The 21,558-nt window shown below is 48.1% G+C and overlaps 2 protein-coding genes across 2 annotated transcripts in view; both read left to right on the top strand.

Moving 5' to 3' along the window:
* LOC139051566 (solute carrier family 22 member 13-like) overlaps nt 1–21,558 on the top strand; it is a 468,022-nt gene that overhangs the window by 254,429 nt on the left and 192,035 nt on the right. The gene's annotated exons all lie outside the window — the stretch shown is intronic.
* LOC139051541 (uncharacterized) lies at nt 7,463–12,313 on the top strand. Its single transcript, XM_070528510.1, has 5 exons — nt 7,463–7,906; nt 8,783–8,912; nt 9,999–10,125; nt 11,118–11,329; nt 12,171–12,313. The coding sequence occupies exons 1-5, from the start codon at nt 7,601–7,603 to the stop codon at nt 12,311–12,313; spliced, it is 918 nt and encodes a 305-aa protein (XP_070384611.1). The 5' UTR covers nt 7,463–7,600.

The raw sequence follows: 21,558 nt of genomic DNA, 5'->3' as shown, positions 1-21,558 counted from the left end.
TCATGACGCTGCCAGCCCGGCCTGTGGCGATGGCTTTTGGCACGTCCGTGGTGCCAGAATGCTTGTGTGGCATTGTGTATTATGACTTTCTCCTTCTCACTACTCTCTCCCATTTCCCATACTTTCTAGTGAAAAATAAAGCAGTCTTCTTGATGCGCTCGAAGAGAAAGGACGTCTGTCGTTTTTCCTTAAGTTCAAAGTGCTCCGTCTCTTATTCCACAGCCCAGTTTCGTCATCTCACGAAAGCACAATGCGCTCGCCTTGAGGCCATTATTAACGAAGCTATGCGGGCCATAACAGGACTACCACGTTTCACTCCATTGCCAAACCTACAGGCCGAGTCCCAACTCAACACTATCGACGAACTCGTAAACCAACGTCGATGCCTGCGCGCCCTAAAGCCATCAGGTTTCTGCACGGCTCCTTTACTGGCCCGGTACAAGGGGCACGAAATAGACAATCCAGCATCTACGACACCCGATGTAGCTCCGTGGAAAAGGGTACAATTAAGTGACAATAAGCCGTATAGCCCGATTCCTCGTCAGGCGAATGTCCACGTTTCCTGCCTTCGCCGCGCCGATGATAATCAAGGCGATGCCACTCGTAATATACACTGATGCCAGTGTTAATGGCACCATGATTCACACAGCTCTCGTGTGTCCATTGAACCAGCGGCAGACCAGACGTGTTCGTATGTTGCCGATCCTGCACCACTGGCCTACCCTGCCGAGCTTGCTGCCATACGAGACGGCTTGGCCGCGTTGCTACCTACTGTTCGAGATGCTCGATACTCTCAACTCATCATTCGCACAGACTCGACTCAAGCCATCCACGACATACGTAGGGTATCTCGGTCCACCCTATTGTCAGATAGCATTCACCGTCTTGCTGCCACTACGAATACCCTCATACGCGTCCAGTGGGTGCCTCGAGCAGCCCTGCCGGGTCTCCTTGAAGCAGATATGGCAGCCCACCCACAGATTACAACATACCCACTTCCACATTTTCCTGAAGACGCCTTTGGACGACTGATCCGGGAAAAGGAAAACCTCCGACGTACCACACGAGCTCTCATACCTCCGTGTGGGGCAGACCTCCCTGGCGGGTTAACCCGCCTAGAGGAGGTTACGTTAAGGAGGCTACGTGTCGGGGTCGCACTCACCCCGTCTGTGACCGCTCTCTGGCAACAACAATACCATGGTCCTTACGGCTCATCGTGCCCATTTTGCAACACAGGAATTCAAAATGTGACAATGACACACCTATTATGGACGTGCCCAGGGTTCCATCTAAGCCGTCTCCGCCATCTCCGGGCAGCAGGCCTTCGGCCTGGCCGCCCACCCGACCTTGAACGTTGGATTCATGGACCCCATCATCGTTCACTCCTACATATTTTGCACGAGTCGAATCTGTTCGTGTATTTCTAACATCTTTTGTATTATGCCCAAGGGCATGCTTTCGAATTAAAAAAAAAAAGATCATGCGCTACCAACGAGGCAAGGAAGATCGTGAGGGTGAACAGCTTGGTACGTGCTCACAGAGCCGGTGATAATGCCATCGTGATGAAATCTGGTGCGGCGATATTGATGGTTCAGGTGCTTTTTTGCTTTGATTTTGCTTTCAGAAAGAGAGAATGCTATAAATACAGTGTCATTCTTTCTTCTCTCAGATATTTAAATACTGGTTTAAATATATCCTATAGTCCCTTCGTGCCGGAGTGCAGGTGTAAACAGTGAAATCGTCGTCACGCGCACACGTACATGCACACACCGACACACAAACTCACACAGAGATACGACACATGTTCACCCGCATACACATAAACACGTTTTCACGCATGCACAGAACTAGAAAAATGCACACACGCCCAAAGACGCACATGCGCGCGCGCGTATACATGCACTCATGCGCACAAAGACTCAAATACAGTGACACATACACCAGCGCATGCCCAAATGCATGTACAGATGCACGCACACTGAAGGCGTGCGTGCGGGTTCTGTGTCTTCTTCTGTGCTGCGTTAGGAAAAAAACATGCGCGCGCAATCAGACTGAATAACAGTCGCTGTGCAGTTACCGTTCAAAGTCCAGCTGTAATAAATCGCGTTACGGTTGGCTATCCTTCACGTCAATGCGCGCTCAGCCGAGAGGGCGCAAAACCATCTGTTCCTGTCGTGTGACACAATCATCTTTCCATGACCAAAACACTGCTTTAACGCACCACCAATGCTCGAATAAGTGCCGTAAATGTATATGTTGCTAGAAGGGGCTACTCTCTCGGCTCAGTCAATGGATACATTTTAATACTCGGCCGATATACGGAAATAAGATGTTCTAAAATCTTGCCCATTCATATACACATGAGCACTGCCCTGAAGTTTCACTTAATTGTGAAGGTGCAATCTCCAGAATTTCTGAGTATGTCCGTGCTACGAGGCGCGATATTTTTTTTTCTTTTTTAAACATAGCACATAGGCGTGCGCTTGCTTGTTATCTTGTCCAAGGAGTAAAAACTAATTATAAAAGGGATGAGCTAACAAATCAGCAACACACTGCTACCTTATTGGAAGGAAAAAGAGAAAATGTAACATTTTAAAAGCACCACTGAAAAGCCAAAACCGAAAACAAATCTGAGTTTTGTGTTGTTGCCGTGTAGTGGAAGTATGTGGAACTAAATTCTACATGGCTTAGAAAAGATATGACAGAGCACGGCATCGAACAGCTGCTAGCATTACACGAGATGATAGGTGTGTGTGATTAAACCAGCCGGCCATTGCTTCCGACGCTTACGCACTGATACGCTTGTGTTTATCAAGATATCACGTGAATTCGCACCACTGTGTTTCAAAAATGGCTTTTGGGAACAGTGTTACGTCATGTGTGGAGACTCGACATAGGCATCACTCGAAGGCTGAGTATCCGGATTACATACGCTGTAGCGGCTGTTACGATACCAGCCTTTGTTTTGTCACAGCTACCGTTTTTTTTTTTCAAAAATTGAGCCTAAATTTTCGTCGTTCCCGTAGGCTTCCAATGCTGAATCTTTAACCACTCTGTAAACACAATGCTAGCTTTTCACAGCGTGATCACCGCATTGCTGTTGTGTGGATTGTAATCTAAAACACTTCCTTCAGCTGCCTTTTTGAATAATTGACTTGCACTTTCAATTATTCGCAGTAAACCCGCTCGCTACATTGAAAACCCAATAACTTCGTTCCGCGACCCCTTCGGGCGCTGGTTGGTACGAGTCCAGAAAAGCTGGAAAAGCTGCACTCCACGTTCATTCTTTCATCCTTCGCTGTGCTGGTTCGCTCGGTTATGCCGACACCGACGCTCAACGGATAAACGAGGGCCTAAGAGCTGCGTTCTAAAATCGTGGACAAAATAGGATATGTACGTCTCTCTTCAAGGAAGAAAATCGTTAATTCTAGTGGCCGAACGGAAGATACAGAACGAACACGAGTGCTCTAGCTCGTGGTTTGTGGTGCGTAATGTATACATGCCAGTGGTGTCAAAGCTGTGTAATAAAGCGAACCACAAGTATAACGAAGTGCTTGGGGTCTCCGAGATCATTCGTTATACAGGTCACCGCATTGTAAAGGTCGCGCAGTGCACAGCTCACACAAGACCAGGTACAGAGTTATAGGTCGTGGGCGGAAAGTACTTTTTCTTTGGGGGAGGGGGGGGGGGGGTAGGGCTAGGGCCCGATCAAGATATATGTATATATATCTGTGTGGGGGGGGATGTATGTGTGTATGAAAAACCATTCACTGAAGGGAAGGCCTTAAATGGGCATTTACGAGGCGTCATAGTAGGAGACAGTTCAATTTCACAGCCCGAACCCCCCGCACCACCAAGAGACTGACGTCTCTCGAATGAGCCATGTGACAAGCGCATTCAGTAAAACGCGTTAGGGAGGTATATGTGCTTTGTACGTATTAAGTCGCCTTGCAGTAGCAACTAGCCCTGGCATAGCTGCGAATGACTATGAGTGGCTGACGCTTACGCGGCCCGTGTGCCGTATCTAATGGTTGGGAGTCATAGGTGGGTGCAGTTACAAAGACCGAGCAGGGATGGCTGCTAACTTCATGCGCGCTGTATTCCTTACGGACTGTATTTTCACGCCCGTAGTGTAGCAGGTCGCGTAGGCTTAAGTTAACAGACATGGTAATTGGAGATCACTGCAAGAGGCCGTCCTATATAGCGGACATAAAAATGGCCAGATCGTGATGATGAATAGTTTACGAGTCGCGGTGAATGGCGCGGCTTCGCCCCCGCGGCCGGCGTTCGTCGTAATGTCAGCGTTGTGACAGCGAGCGCTTGTAGTCCTCCAGTGGGATATTGAAATGTTTGCATCGTCCGTGCATTACACTATGCTTATTATTTGAATTAGTAAGTGAATGTTTACATTAATTTATATGGCCGATATAGCAAACGTATAGACTCGTGTAAGGGCAGCATTTTCTTGTCGCAATTTTGACAAGTCTCAAATGGGACCGTGATAACTGATCTAATTTTGCCAACTACGTGTGAGAACTCCGCTGTAAACCTCCGGGATAGCCTCCTCTCTCCATCACGTAGCGACGTGCGAAAATTCCCTGTTGAGCGCAATCGCAATCAGAGCACCAAACTCCATTGCTTCTGGGTTGGATTTTTTTTTAAACGCTGTCAAGTTGGGGGTGAGGCCCATATGCTATTGGCTTTTGCTCTTACCTATACGGTAAGCATCTTCCTTTGTGTAATGGTCCTATACTTCGCTATATCTAATTCTGCTTCGCCTTTGCAGCGAAACTGCAGCCTCTTTCTCTCTCTCTTCTTTCTTTTTTTTTTTTTTACTGTGAATCCGAGTATAAGCGCCGCTGTGCATGACTGCTATTGATTCTTATTTCGAGGAAATGCTACTTGGCCTCATTTCGGTTACTTAGTGAAATAGAAATATTTTTTACCTCTGCATTTAAGAGGAAGCTTTAACTCGGGTGCTCCTATCTAAATGCATGTAAAAGGAGAATTCGTTTTTCTCGGCAACCACAGCACCAAATTTAACGGGGTTTGTTGCATTTAAAAGAAAAACTTACAGTCTAGTGACTGTTTGTTTCGAATTTTCGATTTAGGTCGTCAATCTTTTATTAAACATTGACAACGCAAATTTTCAGAAAACGAAACTATCAAGTTTACAACTCTGTAACTCAGCAAGAAAAAATGATATCGCAATTCTGTGAATTGTACCTAATAACACATCTAAAGAGGACCAATTTGACATCTTACACATGAATATCGAAAAATTTAAAAAATATGTAGTTACAACTTTTGCAGAACCCTCGTAAACAACGTAACAAATTCACGTAAGATGTAAAATAACGTATGAAATTTGTCCGCTTTGAATGATCTAATGGATGCCGTTTATAGAACCGCGATATCCGTTCTTGATGCAGAGCTATTAGTTTGTAAACTTCGTGCTTCTATTTATTTCAAACTTCTAAATTTTTGACAACCTTTTAAACAACATTCAAGCCCTAAATCAAAATTCCGCTTCCAACAGTCATTAGAAGTTAACTTTATCTTTCAAATGCAACAAATTTCATTAAAATCGGTCCAGTGGTCATCTCAAAAAAACGTTTTTGCGTTTTTACATGTATTTGAATAGGCCGCGTCGGAGTTGGGCCCGAGCTAAAGCGTCCTCTTAAGTAGCGATCTTTAATTCCATCCCTAAGAAATGTTGTAAATTAATAGAAATATTTTTTTCACTAGTTGTTAGCATTGCCTAGTGTAAAGAAAAGCAACACTGAGGCATATCATTCACGTGCATTTCACATGCGTTGATGAAAGGCTGTGCCGAAGGGGTCACTGATGGCTGCAGGTTTTTTTTTTTCAAGCTCAGAAGAGCACGCAAAGCAATTTGAAGGCAGGTGAACGTACAGCAACATATTCATTCTCTAGTCATAAGCTATCCATGTCATAAGAAATAATTGTTAATTGGCTACCTGCTTCTTTTTAAAAAGATGTCATAATATTTGAACTGTGAACATATGCAAATATATCGTCTGAGCATGGTGTTTACCATGGAAATTTTAAAAATCTTGAAGTAAGAAAACATGGATGGGGAAACCGCCGCAAGTGCTTCAAATGCGCTTGTCCTTCTGTTGCCAGAATTTACAGAAATAAATCGAAAGTATGAATGAAAGGCCGTACAGATCTCCACCAACAATGATGCAGTGAGCTTTTAACCACAACAATATTTTAAGTGAAAATATAGAGGCAACCTAAAAAAAACTGAAATTATGTTTATAACAGAGCTCTTGTAATGACACTTTGGAAGGGAGAGGTAGGGATCGGCACCGTCGTGAGAAGAGGCGGGGTCTCGGACACCGGAGCACGCCCTCCCCCGTAGTCGGCGCCTATGATACAGGTCATTCCATTCTTGCGGTGTTCGTTGCAGAGGTGCTCGGCTGTAGTTGGCGTTGTAGTGCAGTGGTGCCATAACCATGTGCGTAAGGAACGCAACAATATGCCGGCAGCCAAAAAACCTGGTTAAATCCTAAAAACAGAAAAACAGGCAGACGGGTCACCAAACAGGCCAACTCTCACATTTACAGTCGGTATCCCTCGCTTCGGCGCCTTGTCTGACGCATGGCGCATGTATCGAGTGCGTCATTGGCCTGTCGTTAGGTAACGCAAGTAAGTCGCAAAGTATAACTTAGTTGATACGCACGTATTTTCAGTATTGCTAGGAAAAAATAAAAATAAATATGGGTTGACTTCATTTCAAATTCTTTTTTATTCGATCCTTGTTGCAGCAAACGGTCGACATTATTACTAGCGTGATGTATTTCCTGTGGCCAGTTTTCTCAGACTGTCTGTTCTTGCGGAAATCCTTTCCCTATGGACAAGCGACCAATATGTCTCCGAAAGCGCCAACCGGCGTCGGTCTGAGCTTGTTAAAGTCTTCTGTGTTTCTGGTTTTTATCTCAAGTCGTGAAAGAACCCAACACGAGTAGCCCCTTTCTTCTCCCTTTCTACCACAACTCAAAACCTCGCTTTGTCAATCTCCCTTCCATTTACAGTCTGTCTTGTTTCCCCCTTATTTGACATCACCTACTCTACACAACAAACTGGCTTATTCTTTTCCTGCTCTCCTAATAAGAGCAGGGGCATGGTGAATTACAAATACAAAATCGATGGCAAGGAAAGCAGGTCCGACATTGAGAAAGGCTGCCAAATTTTTCTTATTGTTTACGGATTTTCGCTCAAATAACATGAACAGAAATTTTTGTTGTAAAAATGGATGCAACATAATAACTGCAGTGTTCTTCTTATCATTTCTCAGCTGAAGTCTACAGCTACACGTGCCAATCTGGTTGCCTATCTTATGTTTTCTTACTTCGTTTCCCTTCCCCTCCTTCCCTAACCTGTCTTTATATTCCGACGTGCACTGCAAATAAACGCCCATTCTTCCAGCTTGTAAGCGTGTGTCTGCCTCGCCTGCGTCAAACGCAGTGTCCGACCTACGATGTAACAGTGGCGACGAGAAACGGAAAGCAAAACCCCTGGCAAAACCTTGAAGCACCGGACGGCAGCTACGCCACGAGGCGGCAACTCGACGATGGCACACCAGCAACTGCCCGACTTCGACGACGAAAGAGACAACTGGAAGGCCTATGTTATCAAGGCAGAGGCATACTTTGAGGCAACAGGCGTGAAGGAGTCGGCAAACAAACGGGCGCTTTTGGTGGCAGCTTTAAGCACGCGCACGGTTCAAATATTAGCCGGACGAGTAGCGTCGAAGAAGCCGAATTCTTTGGAGTACGAAGACGTCGTCAAAGTCTTGGACGAGTATTTTGATCCCAAGCGCCATGAGATTACCGAAAGTTTCCGCTTCTTCAACCGCTGCCAGCTTGATGATGAGTCTGTCCAAGAATTCATTACTGAAATTCGTCGAATTGCGGACAACTGCAATTTTGGTACCATGCTCGACCGAATGCTGCGGGATAGAATTGTGTGCGGCATAAGATCGAGTGCACTGCAGAAACAACTCCTGACAAAGAAAGATCTGTCCGTAGAGGAAGCTGAAACGATGGCACTGTCGGCTGAAGCTGCAGATAAGGACGCCAATAAAATGGCCGCAGACACGTCGGCGGTGCTTAAAATTAAGGCGCAGTCAGCCACCACGAAAGATGTACTGGCCGAATGTGGGCGTTGTGGCAGCATAAAGCACAACAGTAATGCTTGCCGTTGGACTAATGCTCGTTGTTATCACTGTGGTCGACATGGTCACCTAGCAGTAAAATGGCGGAACGAAGAAAGCGCAAGATCTCGAACTCGAGAAGGAGCCCGGGGATTTCATGGCAGAGTACTGGCTGTTAAGGAAGGGGAGACAGATGAAGACATAGAGGATAGTATGCACATTTGGACGCTAAAATCGACGCGGGAGGTAAATGTGAAACCCCCAATGCGATGCAATTTCACATGGGGGGGTGTTGACGTGTCAATGCTTATCGATACGGGTTTCCCGGTTTGCGTCGTGTCCCGACAGCTATTTGAGCAGCACAAAAACATTTGGCCTTCGCTCCGGCCTTCACGCATGAAGTTATCATGCTACCTCGGAAAATTGCCAGTTTTTGGAGAGCTCCTCTTGCCGTTGTCGTACGATAGTACCACTGTGCAATGCACATTGGTGGTGCTATATTGCCCCGGTCCAAGCTTATGTGGTCGAGACCTAATTTCCCTCCTGAGCGACGCAGGCTCCCCCGTCCTCAGCCTCTCAGCCAAGCCGCTGACCGCACAGCCGTCTACCACCACGCAGGTCACTGCTGACATGTTTGCCGAGTTTCCAGATGTTTTCAGCTCGAATCTGGGCCTCAGCAAAGGACCCGTGGCACACCTACAGCTGAAGGAGGGAGCCACGTCCAAATTCTGTAAGGCCCGATCTATTCCCTTCACCCTACGCGACAAGGTATCTGAAGAGCTTGATAGGCTCATGGCATTAGGCGTCTTGTCACCAGTGCCGCATTCCGAGTGGGCAACGCCCATTGTACCCGTCCTTAAGAAGGACGGAACCGTTAGGATTTGTGGCGACTTCAAAGTCGCTTTAAATTCGGCATGTGAGCTGGAGCAGTACCCATTGCCAGTAATCAATGACATGTTCGCGTCCTTAAGCGGTGTAAAACATTTCAGCACACTAGATTTGCGTGACGCATATAACCAAGTCCCTCTCGATGAGGAATCGCGCCAGTTATGCGTGATTAACACGCATAAAGGTCTTTTCTGCTACAACAGATTACCTTTCGGCATTGCCTCTGCGCCAGCCATTTTTCAACGCAGAATGGAAACAGTTCTACAAGGCTTATCAGGCGCGCAAGCTTATCTGGACGATGTCTTGGTGTCCGAAAGAGCAGGAAGTGACGACGTGCTCAAAGCCGTTCTACAGCGTTTCCGCGAGAATGGTGTTAAACTGCGCCTCGACAAATGCAAGTTTCGGCAAGTGTCCGTTACATATCTCGGCCATCCAATCGATCAGCAAGGATTGCACCCAATAGAAAACAATGTCGAAGCTATCACAGAAGCCCCTAGCCCGAAAAATGTAGCCGAGCTTCGTTCTTTTCTTGGCATGATCACTTTCTACGCAAAATTTTTGCCCAACATATCGTCTCTGCTCGCTCCACTCTATCGGCTGCTGGAAAAGAACAGACATTGGCTCTGGGAACAAGAGCAACAAACGGCGTTCGATAAAGCAAAACAGTGTTTGCAGCAAGCAGGTGTGTTGGTTCACTTCGGCCCTTCACAACCACTGAAACTAGACTGCGGCGCATCGCAAAAAGGTATCGGCGCAGTGCTTTTTCACACGAAAGGGAACGTCAACAAGCCAATGGGATTTCATTCAAGGACATTGTCGAAAGCAGAAAAAAATTATTCGCAACTTGAACGTGGAGCACTGACTCTCGTATTTGGAGTAATGAAGTTTCGTGACTATCTTCTAGGCCGAGAATTCATCCTGGTGACAGATCACCAGCCGCTCCTGGGCCTGCTGAGACCGAATCGGCCCACTCCGCCTCTGGCTGCTGCTCGCATACAGCGCTGGGCGCTGTATTTGGGAGGATTTCGCTACAAGTTACAGTATTCGCCAGGCAAGCAGCTCCTGAACTCGGACACGCTTAGTAGGTTGCCACAAGAAACTTTGGAGCTAAGCACGGAAGGGGAGCGGGCTGACTACGTTCTGGCACTCGCATCTGTCCAGGAGGGGGCGGTCTCGGTAGAAGAACTGCAGGCGCTTACGGCAGGTGACGCAGTACTTTAAAGGTCGTGCAGTACACAAGAGATGGGTGGCCTCCAAGCTGTAAAGCATTAGAACGAAGCATACTGCCCTTTTACGACCGCAAACTAGAACTGTCCTTGGTTCACCGTTTGCTGTATTGGGGCTGTAGAGTTGTCATTCCAGTTAACGCACAACACAGAATGTTGCACATGTTGCACGAGACACATCAAGGATCATCGGCGATGAAATCAATCGCTCGGTCAGCTTTTTGGTGACCAGGAATGGACAACGACATAGAACAACTGTCAGCGGGGTGCACAAGCTGCAACCAAAATCGACCAATGCCGGCATCTGCTCCGCCAGTTAACTGGCCTACCTGCCAGGAGAACTGGTCAAGAGTGCATCTAGATTTCGCGGGGCCAATCAAAGGGAACATGATCCTTGTTCTTGTAGATGCTCGCAGCAAATGGATTGAGGCCGTACCAATGAAACAGGTGACCACATCTTCGACTATTACTTGCCTGCGCAGCTTCTTTAGCAGGTTCGGCATACCTCGCCCCATTGTTTCAGGTAATGGGACGCAGTTCACTAGCCAAGAATTTACTGATTTTGCGAACAACAATAACATAACACAACTGCGCATGGCTGCGTTTCATCCACAGTCGAATGGCCTAGCAGAGAGAGCTGTCCAAACTGTTAAAGATGGGGTGAGAAAGATGAACCAGGGCAGATTAGAAGATTGCCTTTGCAGACTACTTTTCTACTACCGGAGAACACCCCTTGCATCGGGCAAATGTCCTTCGAAACTTCTTGGCTACCAAATCCGGTCCCGCCTCGACACATGTTTTCCCCCTTTGGCTGTAGGAAGATCGGGAACATCGGATGACTGGACTCTTGCACCAGACACAAATGTTTACGTCCGTAACTTTGGTAAAGGTGATAAGTGGAAGACTAGCACGGTAAAGTCAGCAGACGGAGCTAGGATGGTGACAGTGGAAACGCCTGATGGCCTCGTTCGGCGACACGTTGATCAAGTTCACACAAGGAAAGACCCAACGGCTACCCAAGGCCACAGGGAAAGTGAGAGCTCGCCCATCTCGAGAACTCCGGAAGAAACTTCCGAACCAAAAGCAAAAGCCGGAACTCGTGAAACGTCACCACCACAGCGTCAGCCATCACCCCGACCCCTGGACGCACGAGAGAGAAACGGTGAACCTACAGTGGCCCCGGAACTCCGACGCTCAAAACGAGAGCGCAGACCTGTGCAGCGTCTTCAGCATTATTGATGGAGAAATGTTATAACTGCAGTGTTCTTCTTATCACTTCTCAGCTGAAGTCTACAGCTACACGTGCCAATCTGGTTGCCTATCTTATGTTTTCTTACTTCGTTTCCCTTCCCCTCCTTCCCTAACCTGTCTTTATATTCCGACGTGCACTGCAAATAAACGCCCATTCTTCCTGCTTGTAAGCGTGTGCCTGCCTCGCTTGCGTCAAGCGCAGTGTCCGACCTACGATGTAACAGTTCCCATATATATTGAAGGATGAGTGGCACAAGCATGTGCGGAAACTTTGGACAATGCACCTTCCGCTATTTGTCTACCTTCACTGCTATGTCTCGTGATCAAGTGACGAGCACACAACACGACTGACCAGATGTAAGTGTTAACTGACAACTGTATAATAGGTTACATATGCAAAACATGCACGGCTACATGCCGGCTTGGCTCACGTGGTCTGGTCCGCTCTCCCAGAGGCATCGTTCCGTCTCTCACATGATGGTGTACGTAGCGCCATCTCGTTGCGGTGGCGCACACACCTCCCTTTCTTTAAAATGGCCCCAGTAATAAGTCGAGCTGACTTTGAGCTCTTACTTCTTACGTTCTCTTCGAACTCTCACGTCCACTTCTTGTGATTGGTGCAGGTTGCAACGGCTTTAGATGCTTACTTGTGCATCGAGTTAGACCACTAGCTGTGCTCACCACATATGAACCTCACGTCCGTGCTGGCCGAACTACTGTGCCTGTTGCAGCACCGGACAGGATACGGATGGTAGTCTGTGGTTGAATAGGGTCTTTTTCCAAACCCCTGTGTTGCCGGTCGTATTACCTGCGCTACTTGACCATGTATGCTTCAATTATTTTCTTGAATGTCCCGGTGTTTCACAGTGGCTTCAGCATTCCCGGTGCCACCGGCACATCAGTTCTGAGGCTTCTTGCTATGAGTTCAGCAAGTGTGAGCCCTTCTTTGCCTGGGGGTCATGATGAGCAAGCAGAGCCTTGTGAATGTTGGATGACTTCTTGAGCAACTGCTTAGCCATCTGTACAGTTATTTCTGCTGCGCCGTTGCTCTGGTGTAAGAAGGTGCTACTGCTTACATCACACATTTCCCATTGCTTGACAAACATGCTAAATTGTGCCAAAGCGAACTCAGGACCCTTGTCCTGTCATATAATAGCTGGTATCTCAAAGTTAGCGAACATCTGGCTCAGTGTTTGAGTTATGTTCTGTGTGGTAGGTCGCCTCAACTTGATGAGTTCAAAGAAGCGCGAATAATAGTCCACCACTATGAGGTAATTCTCTCCAGTGCGCCTCCGAAAGATCAGAGCTATTTATCGTCAAGGCAAGGACCCGGGAAAGACCACCAGCCTACGTCGCTCCAGATCCCAAGGGAAGACCCAATGGAATCGACATCCCTCAAGTTGGCTTCTTCCGCGTCCTTGGTCTCATAATACATAACGATGGTTCTAGCGCAGCTACACATCCGAAGCTTCAGAAGACCCTAACACAAGTAACCCATCTCATTCGGCGCATAACCACCCAAAGAACAGGACTTAAAAAGCACGAAACGGCCCATATAATTCCAACACTCCTTATAAGCCGGATCATATATGACACCCCATATCTACTCCTCAAGAAAGCTGAAATTGAAAAACTCAAAAGCATCACCAGAAAAGCAATAAAGAGCGCACTGGGACTTCCCAATACGACCTCAACCACGGCACTCCTCAAACCTGGCCTCCATAACACCTGGGAAGAAATGAGTTAAGTGCACAGAGCCAGCCAGCTGGAACACTTTAAGCTGACTCAAACAGGCAGAACAGTAATTCGCAAACTCGCATACAGCGAAAACTTCATATCCGACTCAGATGCGAAAGCCCGATTGCCGCCACTTCATCGTGACTCTATCTCAGCAGCTCCAATACCTAGCAACATGCATGCAACCAACCACAAAGACAGAAGACAAGCAAGAGTTAGAGCGCTCAGTAAGAAATACTCAAAGAACCCCAACACGGGATATATAGATGTGGCAAAATACCCAGGTAGAAGAGCACACGCAATTACCATGACCAACAACCAAGGGAATTAGCTAGTTGCTGCCACCATACCGGCCAGAAATCCAGAAACAGCGAACAAGTAACCATCGTCCTAGGCATCGCCACATGCGAAGACACAGCAATCATCATGAGCGACTCACAAACAGCATGTAGAAACCTACGAAGCAGTGAAGATTGTAAAAGAAATAACAAGGCGCGAAGAACTACCCGAAGCCTACGTCACATGGACCCCAGGCCAAGAAGATCTGGCAGGAAACGAAGCAGCCCATGCTGTCACCCGAGAGCATACCAGCCGGAATTCCCTGCCGCACGGTTTCCGGAAAGCGAAGAGGGTGGAGGACATTCCTATCAACTACGCCGCAATATTGCAACATTACCGACTGGAAAGAAGGGAATATCATCTACCACATCCATAATTAAGCAAGGAAGAAGCCACCGCCCTCCGCTGACTACAAACGAATACGTACGTCCATGGAATTATCATGCACCGGATGCACCCACCAAACTCTAAGACCTATGCCCATATTGTGAGGTACCAGACACCCTCCAGCACATGGTGTTGCTGTGCCCACACCGCGGGAACAACAATCAAGATGATACCTCAGAACCACTACAAGCGATCGAAGAAACGTGGCAGGCAATGTTACAGGCACAAAGCCTGAAGTATCGGCGAAGTCTGGTGGACCGGGCCCGGGCTGTGGCATTGGCCAATGGCTTTCAGGACTAAGAGAGCCGCCCACCTAGAGCGAAGAAAGAACACTTTCTCGCTGTTCCTCAAAATAAACGTTCATTGCTCCTCGTCCTTCTTAAACGCCATATGCATCTTTAGAGGCATCACTTATAGAGATACATTGGCAATTCAATCTCTCCACCATGTATGCTAAAAAGTCTCAAAAGGCAAAATGCTAATCGCTGATAGATGCTTCATTTCAAAGAACATTTGCCTTTTTTACGCACAATGCTTTGTTTAAGGTCGCAATCAGAGCAAGTGGAAAGCACAAGTAGGCCTATAATTCCATGCCTGTAATCATACTTTGTACAAACTTGCTGTGAAACAGGGGCGCGATCGGAGATATTTTGTTCGATACGCGTTCTGTTCAGTTGCTGCAACGTCACAAAGTTGCAGTATGCAAAATTTGTGACAGCGGGGCGGAGAGAGCAGCCAATCAGGAAGCGGTCACCTCCCCGGAAGTTTACCTCCATCGTTTGTCGTCTGCTTGCAAACAGTATACTACAAAGCCAAATGTTTCTCGTCTTCCAATTGAATGAAATCTTTGTCTAAAAAAACGTATTTTTTCTTCTCAAGCCCAAACACGTTTTCAAATAGCAGTACGTGTGACTACTGCAATTTATAACTATTAGGTTCTTTGCGTCGTCCCTAGGTGGTGTCGCGCACAGCGAGAAGGAAAAAGAAAAAAAACCGACGGGAAGAGTACGCACTTTTCAAGAGGCAGCCACAACATCCCAGTGGCTCGCTGGCACCGATGATGTTGTCGATTTCTCTGTCCAACCAACGAATTATTTGTTTCGAGAAACAAAAACGACGCCGGAATTCACATTCTGCCATTTCTTCAAACGCGTTTCGCACCCTCGCCCACTCTCCTCCTTCCTCTAGAAACGCCAGCGAAACAACCGGTTTCCAACGGAAGCGCCATTTTCTAGAATTAAACTATGGATAGGATTCAAACGTGCCATTTGTGCCATTCCGCAGCCGAAAAGGCCGCCTGTTGGATCCAATCCAATCCAGCAGACGCGCCATGCGAAGCCGTATGATCGCTCCAAACTTCTCAACTCCCGTCGCGTTCGGACGAAATGCTCGGTGGGCGGATGATTGACAGGAGCGTGTCGTCATTTTGACGTCACCAAAAACGGGGCGGCGCCCCGCGGCAGGCGACGTCAGCGCGGAGTAGGCCAATCGCGGGCGCCGGTAACCGAACGAACGCGCCGAACAACCATCTCCGATCGCACCCCAGTATTGCATAAAGCAACACCGACTCTCAGCAACTGCAGAAGATTGCTCTCTTCATTCAGGCAGCAGTAACATTTCTTTCCATTCATAATAAGTGAGTCAAAATGCCTGTGCTCACATTATTAAAATTACGTATTTCCTGATGGTAAATTGCAGTTAAGAAAAGTGCGTGCTTGACAGTGTTGGCAAAATTTATGCAGCAAAGGCTGCCAAATTTGAGCGTAATCGCACGTGTCACATCAGGGCCAAATTTTCCGGGTAGAAAGACGGTAAGTGAGCCTGGCACAAGATGTGCGAGTACATACATGTTCTTGATGTTGTTGTGTACTTTATTACCTGTCATGGCATTAAAAAGCCCAGAGGTGTGTCCCTGTACCTAGTGTAAAAAACATTAAAAGTGAGTAGTTGTCAAGCTTGTGTGTCTTCTGCCAAAGCTATGTGGCTTCGCTGTCTTGCTTCAGCTGCTATATGGCACTCAAGTAATCGGTGTTTGTCTATATTTCGACGATGTTTGATAAAAATGAGGCTGCCTCATTGGTGTCATACGTGACTTTACCGTGTACCAGCCCTGTTCTCCAGACTCTTGTCATGTATGGTATGGAGTTCAAGTACAATTGCAGACAGCGATTGTATGTTCTTTATTTTTTATAAAGAGGGAAGTATTTAAGGCTGACTCATATTACGCTTCCATTTCCTGTAATAGCAGCATCAGTACAAAATACATTGGTGCAAAGGAACATCAGTGTACAGCCGTGCCATGGCCTTAAGTCCCTTCTTGCACCCAAGATATCAGACGGGACTGCAAGATGCAACCTCTTTAATTCAGATGCTCATTCACGTTCAATTAGCAATGCTCTCATGGTCTTCACATGGGAATATTCTTGAGCGAACAAAGAGAGAGCGCGCTGCTATTGCCCTCATCACGTTCTGAATAATGATATTATTCTGCTCCCTCTGCTTCGGTGAGAGCCAGTAAAACTGAGCCTGATAAATAGTACGTGGGGGGAGTACAGACCAAACAATATCACTGGCTCCTTCGTTACAGGTTCCTCCACATTTAGAAGCTATCCTTCATATCAGGTGGAAGGTTGACATTGGTGTCTTCCTTAATTTGCCTAGCCAATTGGATCTTGTTCTGGATTGACGAACATCGAGAGCAAGGATCTGTACTTATATTTCTTGTAAGAAGGACCAGTGCCGTAGCTAGGAATATATTGGTGCATGTGTTGGCGGGGTAGGGGGGGGGCGAGGAGGGCAGGAGGCAGGTGAGCATTGTCTGCACATCGTCTTATGCCAGGTAAACAGAAATTTCGGGTTCAGGGGCAAGGAGTTACGTTTCCGATGTCGAGCATGCTGCAAGGCCACGCCAGTCTAGTCGGCTGTGGTTGGAAACATCTCCCTCAAACAAATTGCCAAGAATTGTTAGAAAGCTATATCCTGGCTCCTTTTCCTTGCAGCAAGGTGTGTATTGTCCAAAATGAGTGATGCACAAATGATGGGTGCCGCTGCACCTATTGCTGCCTGCAAATGTGAGGCACCATTCAGGAGCACAGCAGTACTGGGCGGTAGTGCTAGTAAATTCACATAATTAGCAAGGCTTCATTACGCGTACACTTGAGTAAAATATCATTTTTTTACAATGGTTGTGACATACGAGTAGGCTTTGCTTTTTGTGGCTATTATCTCGCTTTTGTGCACCCCATGGATGGGCTGTGTTATTCTTCCATCCCTCTGACAATAAACATTTACTTATAAGTACTTCTTGTTGCCTTTATTATTGATTTTTTTTCTTGATACTCAGATCCCTGTCTTTGCAATGTGACCTCTGGGTGTTTATGTAGGAATGCAGATTTGTATGATGTTAACATATCTGAAAAGAAGCAGTTGTATTGGGTAATATGCATGTGGCGCTGTGCGGACTGCCACCGCTGTGGCGCGAGACCCGAGCTCAGGCTGCTGATGTGAATGCCTAGGACTCGCGATCAAGTGCTACTTGCGATCCCGCGTACGAGCTGCAATAAATCCCCTTTCATTTGGTGGAGGTGCGGGGTATACCTCGGAAACTAGAACTCTGAAGCCGGACGCTACCTACTGCTGCGACCATGCCTGACGAAATCACCCAGGAAGATGCACCACAGCTTCCGGTGGTCATCGTTTCCGATGTGTTGCGCCAGCGTGATCCTGCCATCTTTAGCGGCACCGATGATCATGACGTGAAGGATTGGTTGCCATCTTACGAACGGGTGAGCCAGCATAACAAGTGGGACGACGTCACCAAGTTGCGCAACGTGCTGTTTTACTTAACCGGCGTCGCGAACCTCTGGTTCCGAAACCACGAACACGATTTCGCAACATGGAGCACATTCAAAACAAGTTTCGCAGAAGTGTTCGGGCGCCCCACTGTGGGCAAGCTTCGCGCAGAACAACGCTTACGGGGGCGTGCGCAACATCACGGTGAAACTTTCACAAGTTACATCGAAGATGTCATCGGCCTGTGTGCGCGTGAAGCCGTCAATGTCAGGGCGGGACAAGATAAAACACATTATGAAAGGCATCGATGAGGACGCCTTTCAAATGTTGTTAGCGAAGGATCCGCGTACCGTGGCTGAAGTTATCAATTTGTGCCAAAGTTTTGACGAGCTACGGAAACAACGCATCTTAGCTCGGCGCCCACCGCCTACGGAAGATTCGTTAGCAGCAGTAATTATTGGCGACAGCCACGCAGCTTTGCTGATGCAAATAAAAGAATTTGTGCGCGAGGAGGTTGCACGACAGCTCTCGATTTCGCCGACCACGGAGAATCCTTCTCAATCTTTGGCTCCAGCAATCCGACAGATAATTCAAGGGCAAGTGACCGAAGCTCTTCCACCTCCGCGCCAGCCGGCTCCCGTGGCCGCGCCTTTGACGTATGCTGAAGCCATTGCACGGGCGCCTCGTCTGCCGGGGTTCTCTCCTCCGCCTGTTGCGCCTCACCCGCCGGTGTTCTCTCCTCCGCCTTCGCCTCGCCAGCCGGCGGATCCCTTTTTCAGTGCACAGCAGCAGGGTACAAATCCTTGGCGCACTGCTGACAACCGCCCCATGTGATATGCTATGCCTGCGGTACCCCGGGTCATATAGTGCGCTTCTGCCGCCGGCGCTCGCCGGCCTTCGTGGGCAGCCCGCGACGACGCAGCTCCGACTTCCAAACTTTCCGTATGGCTCAACGACCACCACCGGAAATCTACGCTGCTGATGACATACAGGCACCGCAGTCGCAGCTCTACGGCACTCGTCACTCGCCTTCCCCTCATCGGCGCTCACTCTCACCCATGCGTCGTAAACCTAGTGTCAGTACTACTGAGGTGGGAAACTGATTTCCGCAGTTCCTGAGGCACGAACTGCGTCATCGTCGGAACATCAAAGTCCTCGTTTTTTGCCCGCGAACTTTATTGAAGTGTCCGTTGATGGCATCAAATCTCTTGCGCTTGTCGATACAGGTGCGGCTGTATCCGTGATTAGTGAGAAGCTTTGTCGTACATTACGGAAAGTGACCATGAAGCCATCGGTACCATTGCTTAGGACATCCAGTGCACAAGAAGTACAGCCAGTCGCTATGTGCACTGCTAGGGTGCTGATTCAAGACCTCTTGTATTCGACTGATTTCTTTATGTTAACTTGTTGCTCCCACGATGTGATTCTCGGTAGGGATTTTCTGTCGCGCCATCATGCCGTCATTGACTGTGCACGTGCTAAGATTCAGTTCTCCGTTCTGTGCGATTTGCCATCTCACGACTTTCAAGTTCAGGATCTTAGCAGGATCTGTGTAGCTTCAGATACTGACCTTCCTCCTCACAGTGCTGTATTTGTTCCTTTTTTATGCGCATCGCTTGCCGAAGTGACGGTCATGTTTACACCCGCTGCCGTCTTCATTCGCCGCCAGCCTATATTGTTGCCTTTCGCCCTCCTCACGGTTCATTCACCATGGTGCTGCAGAAATACTGATTTCAAACCCAAATTCGTACACCTTGGCTTTGCACTGTGGTGACACTATTGGTACCATCGAGTCTGTGGACGCTGACGTTATCGTGCATTTCCCTATTGCCGACGACACAGATACGGCCAACGTAACAGCACTGACACCCCATGTGCCATCTAACCGAGTACCACCGGATGTTTTTTTGTCGCTCCATTGCCGATGACCTCGAGCCGATACAACGTGAGCAGCTAATAACTCTTTTAAATGATTTTCACGCCTCTTTTGACTGGAACCAAGCATCATTGGGCCGCAAAAGTACCGCCTCTCACCACATTGATACAGGACATCACGCACCCTTACGCCAGCGTCCGTACCGCGTGTCATCCACCGAGCGTCGTGTCATCACCGAGCAAGTTGAACACATGTTTGACCGTGGTGTTATCAAGCCATCCTGCAACCCTTGGTCGTCGCCCGTAGTACTCACTAAGAAAAAAAGCTGGCTTGATTCGTTTGTGTGTTGTTAGGAATGGCCGTACGGGCTGACAACTCGCCAGCTATTTCAGCCCGCTGCACGTGTTCCAATCCAACCGGACGGGACGGAGAACTGCGAATCACCGGCAGCTACGTGGCGCGGGGTCAGCTCAGGAATGTTCTACCTGGCGTGCCACCCGTGACGGAGCAGAGTTCTACAAAGCCCCTCTGAGGTCGGCTCCGGACCTTTACATCTGTGTGCGTGTGCGGCACTGAAACCTGTGCAACACGTGGATGTGAGCCCGCCTCCTCCAAAAGGGCGGGTCATCTTCAATGACGTCGAACTATGACTTCGGGTGAAGAGGATATAAGCAGCGATTGTCGGCTGCTAGTGTGTGCTCGTCGTCGGGAGCTGAGTGCTCATTGTGTGCTCGTTGTCGTGCTCGTCGTAGTGAGCTGCGTGCTTGTTGTCATGATCGAAATGTACTAGTGAGCTGTGTGCTCATAAGCTGTTTGCTGTATGCGTCGTCTTGCGTGCTCCATTAGGGAGTCACGCTAGACTGTCGAGATAAGTCTTGTCTAAGATGTAAATAATGTAAATAATTCCTGTTCACCGAGTTCCTCTCTACGACCTTCAACTACTTCAAATGGTGGCAGCGGCGAGATCGTCCGACCACTCCTACATCTGGTTGACAGCGGTGAGATCGTCCGACTCTTACAGTGTGGACTACTGTCGCCTCAACAAGATTACACGAAAAGATATATATCCTCTACCGCGCATAGATGACACCCTGGATGGTCTACATGGTGCCGAATTCTTTTCTTCTTTGGACTTGCGATCAGGCTATTGGCAAGTGCCAGTGGATGAATCCGACCGCTCGAAGACAGCTTTCATTACGACTGATAGCCTGTATGAGTTTACTGCAATGTCATTCAGCCTCTACAATGCGCCCGCGACATTCGAAAGGACGATGTATAACATTCTGCGAGGCCTCAAATGGAAGACGTGCCTGTATTATTTAGACGACGTGGTAGTTTTCTCCCCTGATTTCACCACTCACTTTTCTCGTCTACGCGTAGTCCTTACTTGCCTTGCCCCCACCAGCCTTCAACTTAACTTGAAAAAATGCCACTTCGGAGCCCGCCCGCTGACCATACTTGGCCATGTCGTTTCTAAAGACGGCGTCCTTCCCGACCCTGACAAACTTCATGCTGTCGCAGAATTTCCGCGGCTGGCTACACTGAAAGAGCTCCGAAGTTTTGTCGTCCTTTGCTCTTATTTTCGACGCTTTGTACGCAATTTTGCCTGCATCATCGCTCCCCTGACAAAGCTCCTGGCTGGCCCTGGTGGCCTTCGTGATTGGACTCCGGCATGTGGCCACGCCTTCACCACTTTGCGTCGTCTGCTTACCTCACCGCCTGTTCTACGCCACTATGACCCGACTGCACAGACCGAAGTTCATACGGGTGCCAGCGGCGTTGGTCTTGGAGCCGTCCTTGCGCAACGCAAGCCTGGCTTTCCGGAATATGTTGTTGCGTATGCGAGTCGTGCCCTCACGAAGGCAGAAACAAATTATTCT

The sequence above is a fragment of the Dermacentor albipictus genome, unplaced genomic scaffold (assembly GCF_038994185.2).
Source record: "Dermacentor albipictus isolate Rhodes 1998 colony unplaced genomic scaffold, USDA_Dalb.pri_finalv2 scaffold_12, whole genome shotgun sequence".
Lineage (NCBI taxonomy): Eukaryota > Metazoa > Arthropoda > Arachnida > Ixodida > Ixodidae > Dermacentor > Dermacentor albipictus.
Note: the sequence above shows the minus strand (reverse complement) of the source record. Positions and strands in the feature narration are given on the sequence as shown.

Excerpts from the sequence above, each read along its gene's own strand:
- LOC139051541 (XM_070528510.1), top strand. The coding sequence starts at position 7,601 with ATGGCACACCAGCAACTGCCCGACTTCGACGACGAAAGAGACAACTGG. Across the intron at positions 10,126-11,117 it reads TTACAGTATTCGCCAGGCAA|ATCGGGAACATCGGATGACT; the intron begins GCAGCTCCTGAA and ends GGCTGTAGGAAG. Across the intron at positions 11,330-12,170 it reads TACCCAAGGCCACAGGGAAA|GTTGCAACGGCTTTAGATGC; the intron begins GTGAGAGCTCGC and ends TGATTGGTGCAG.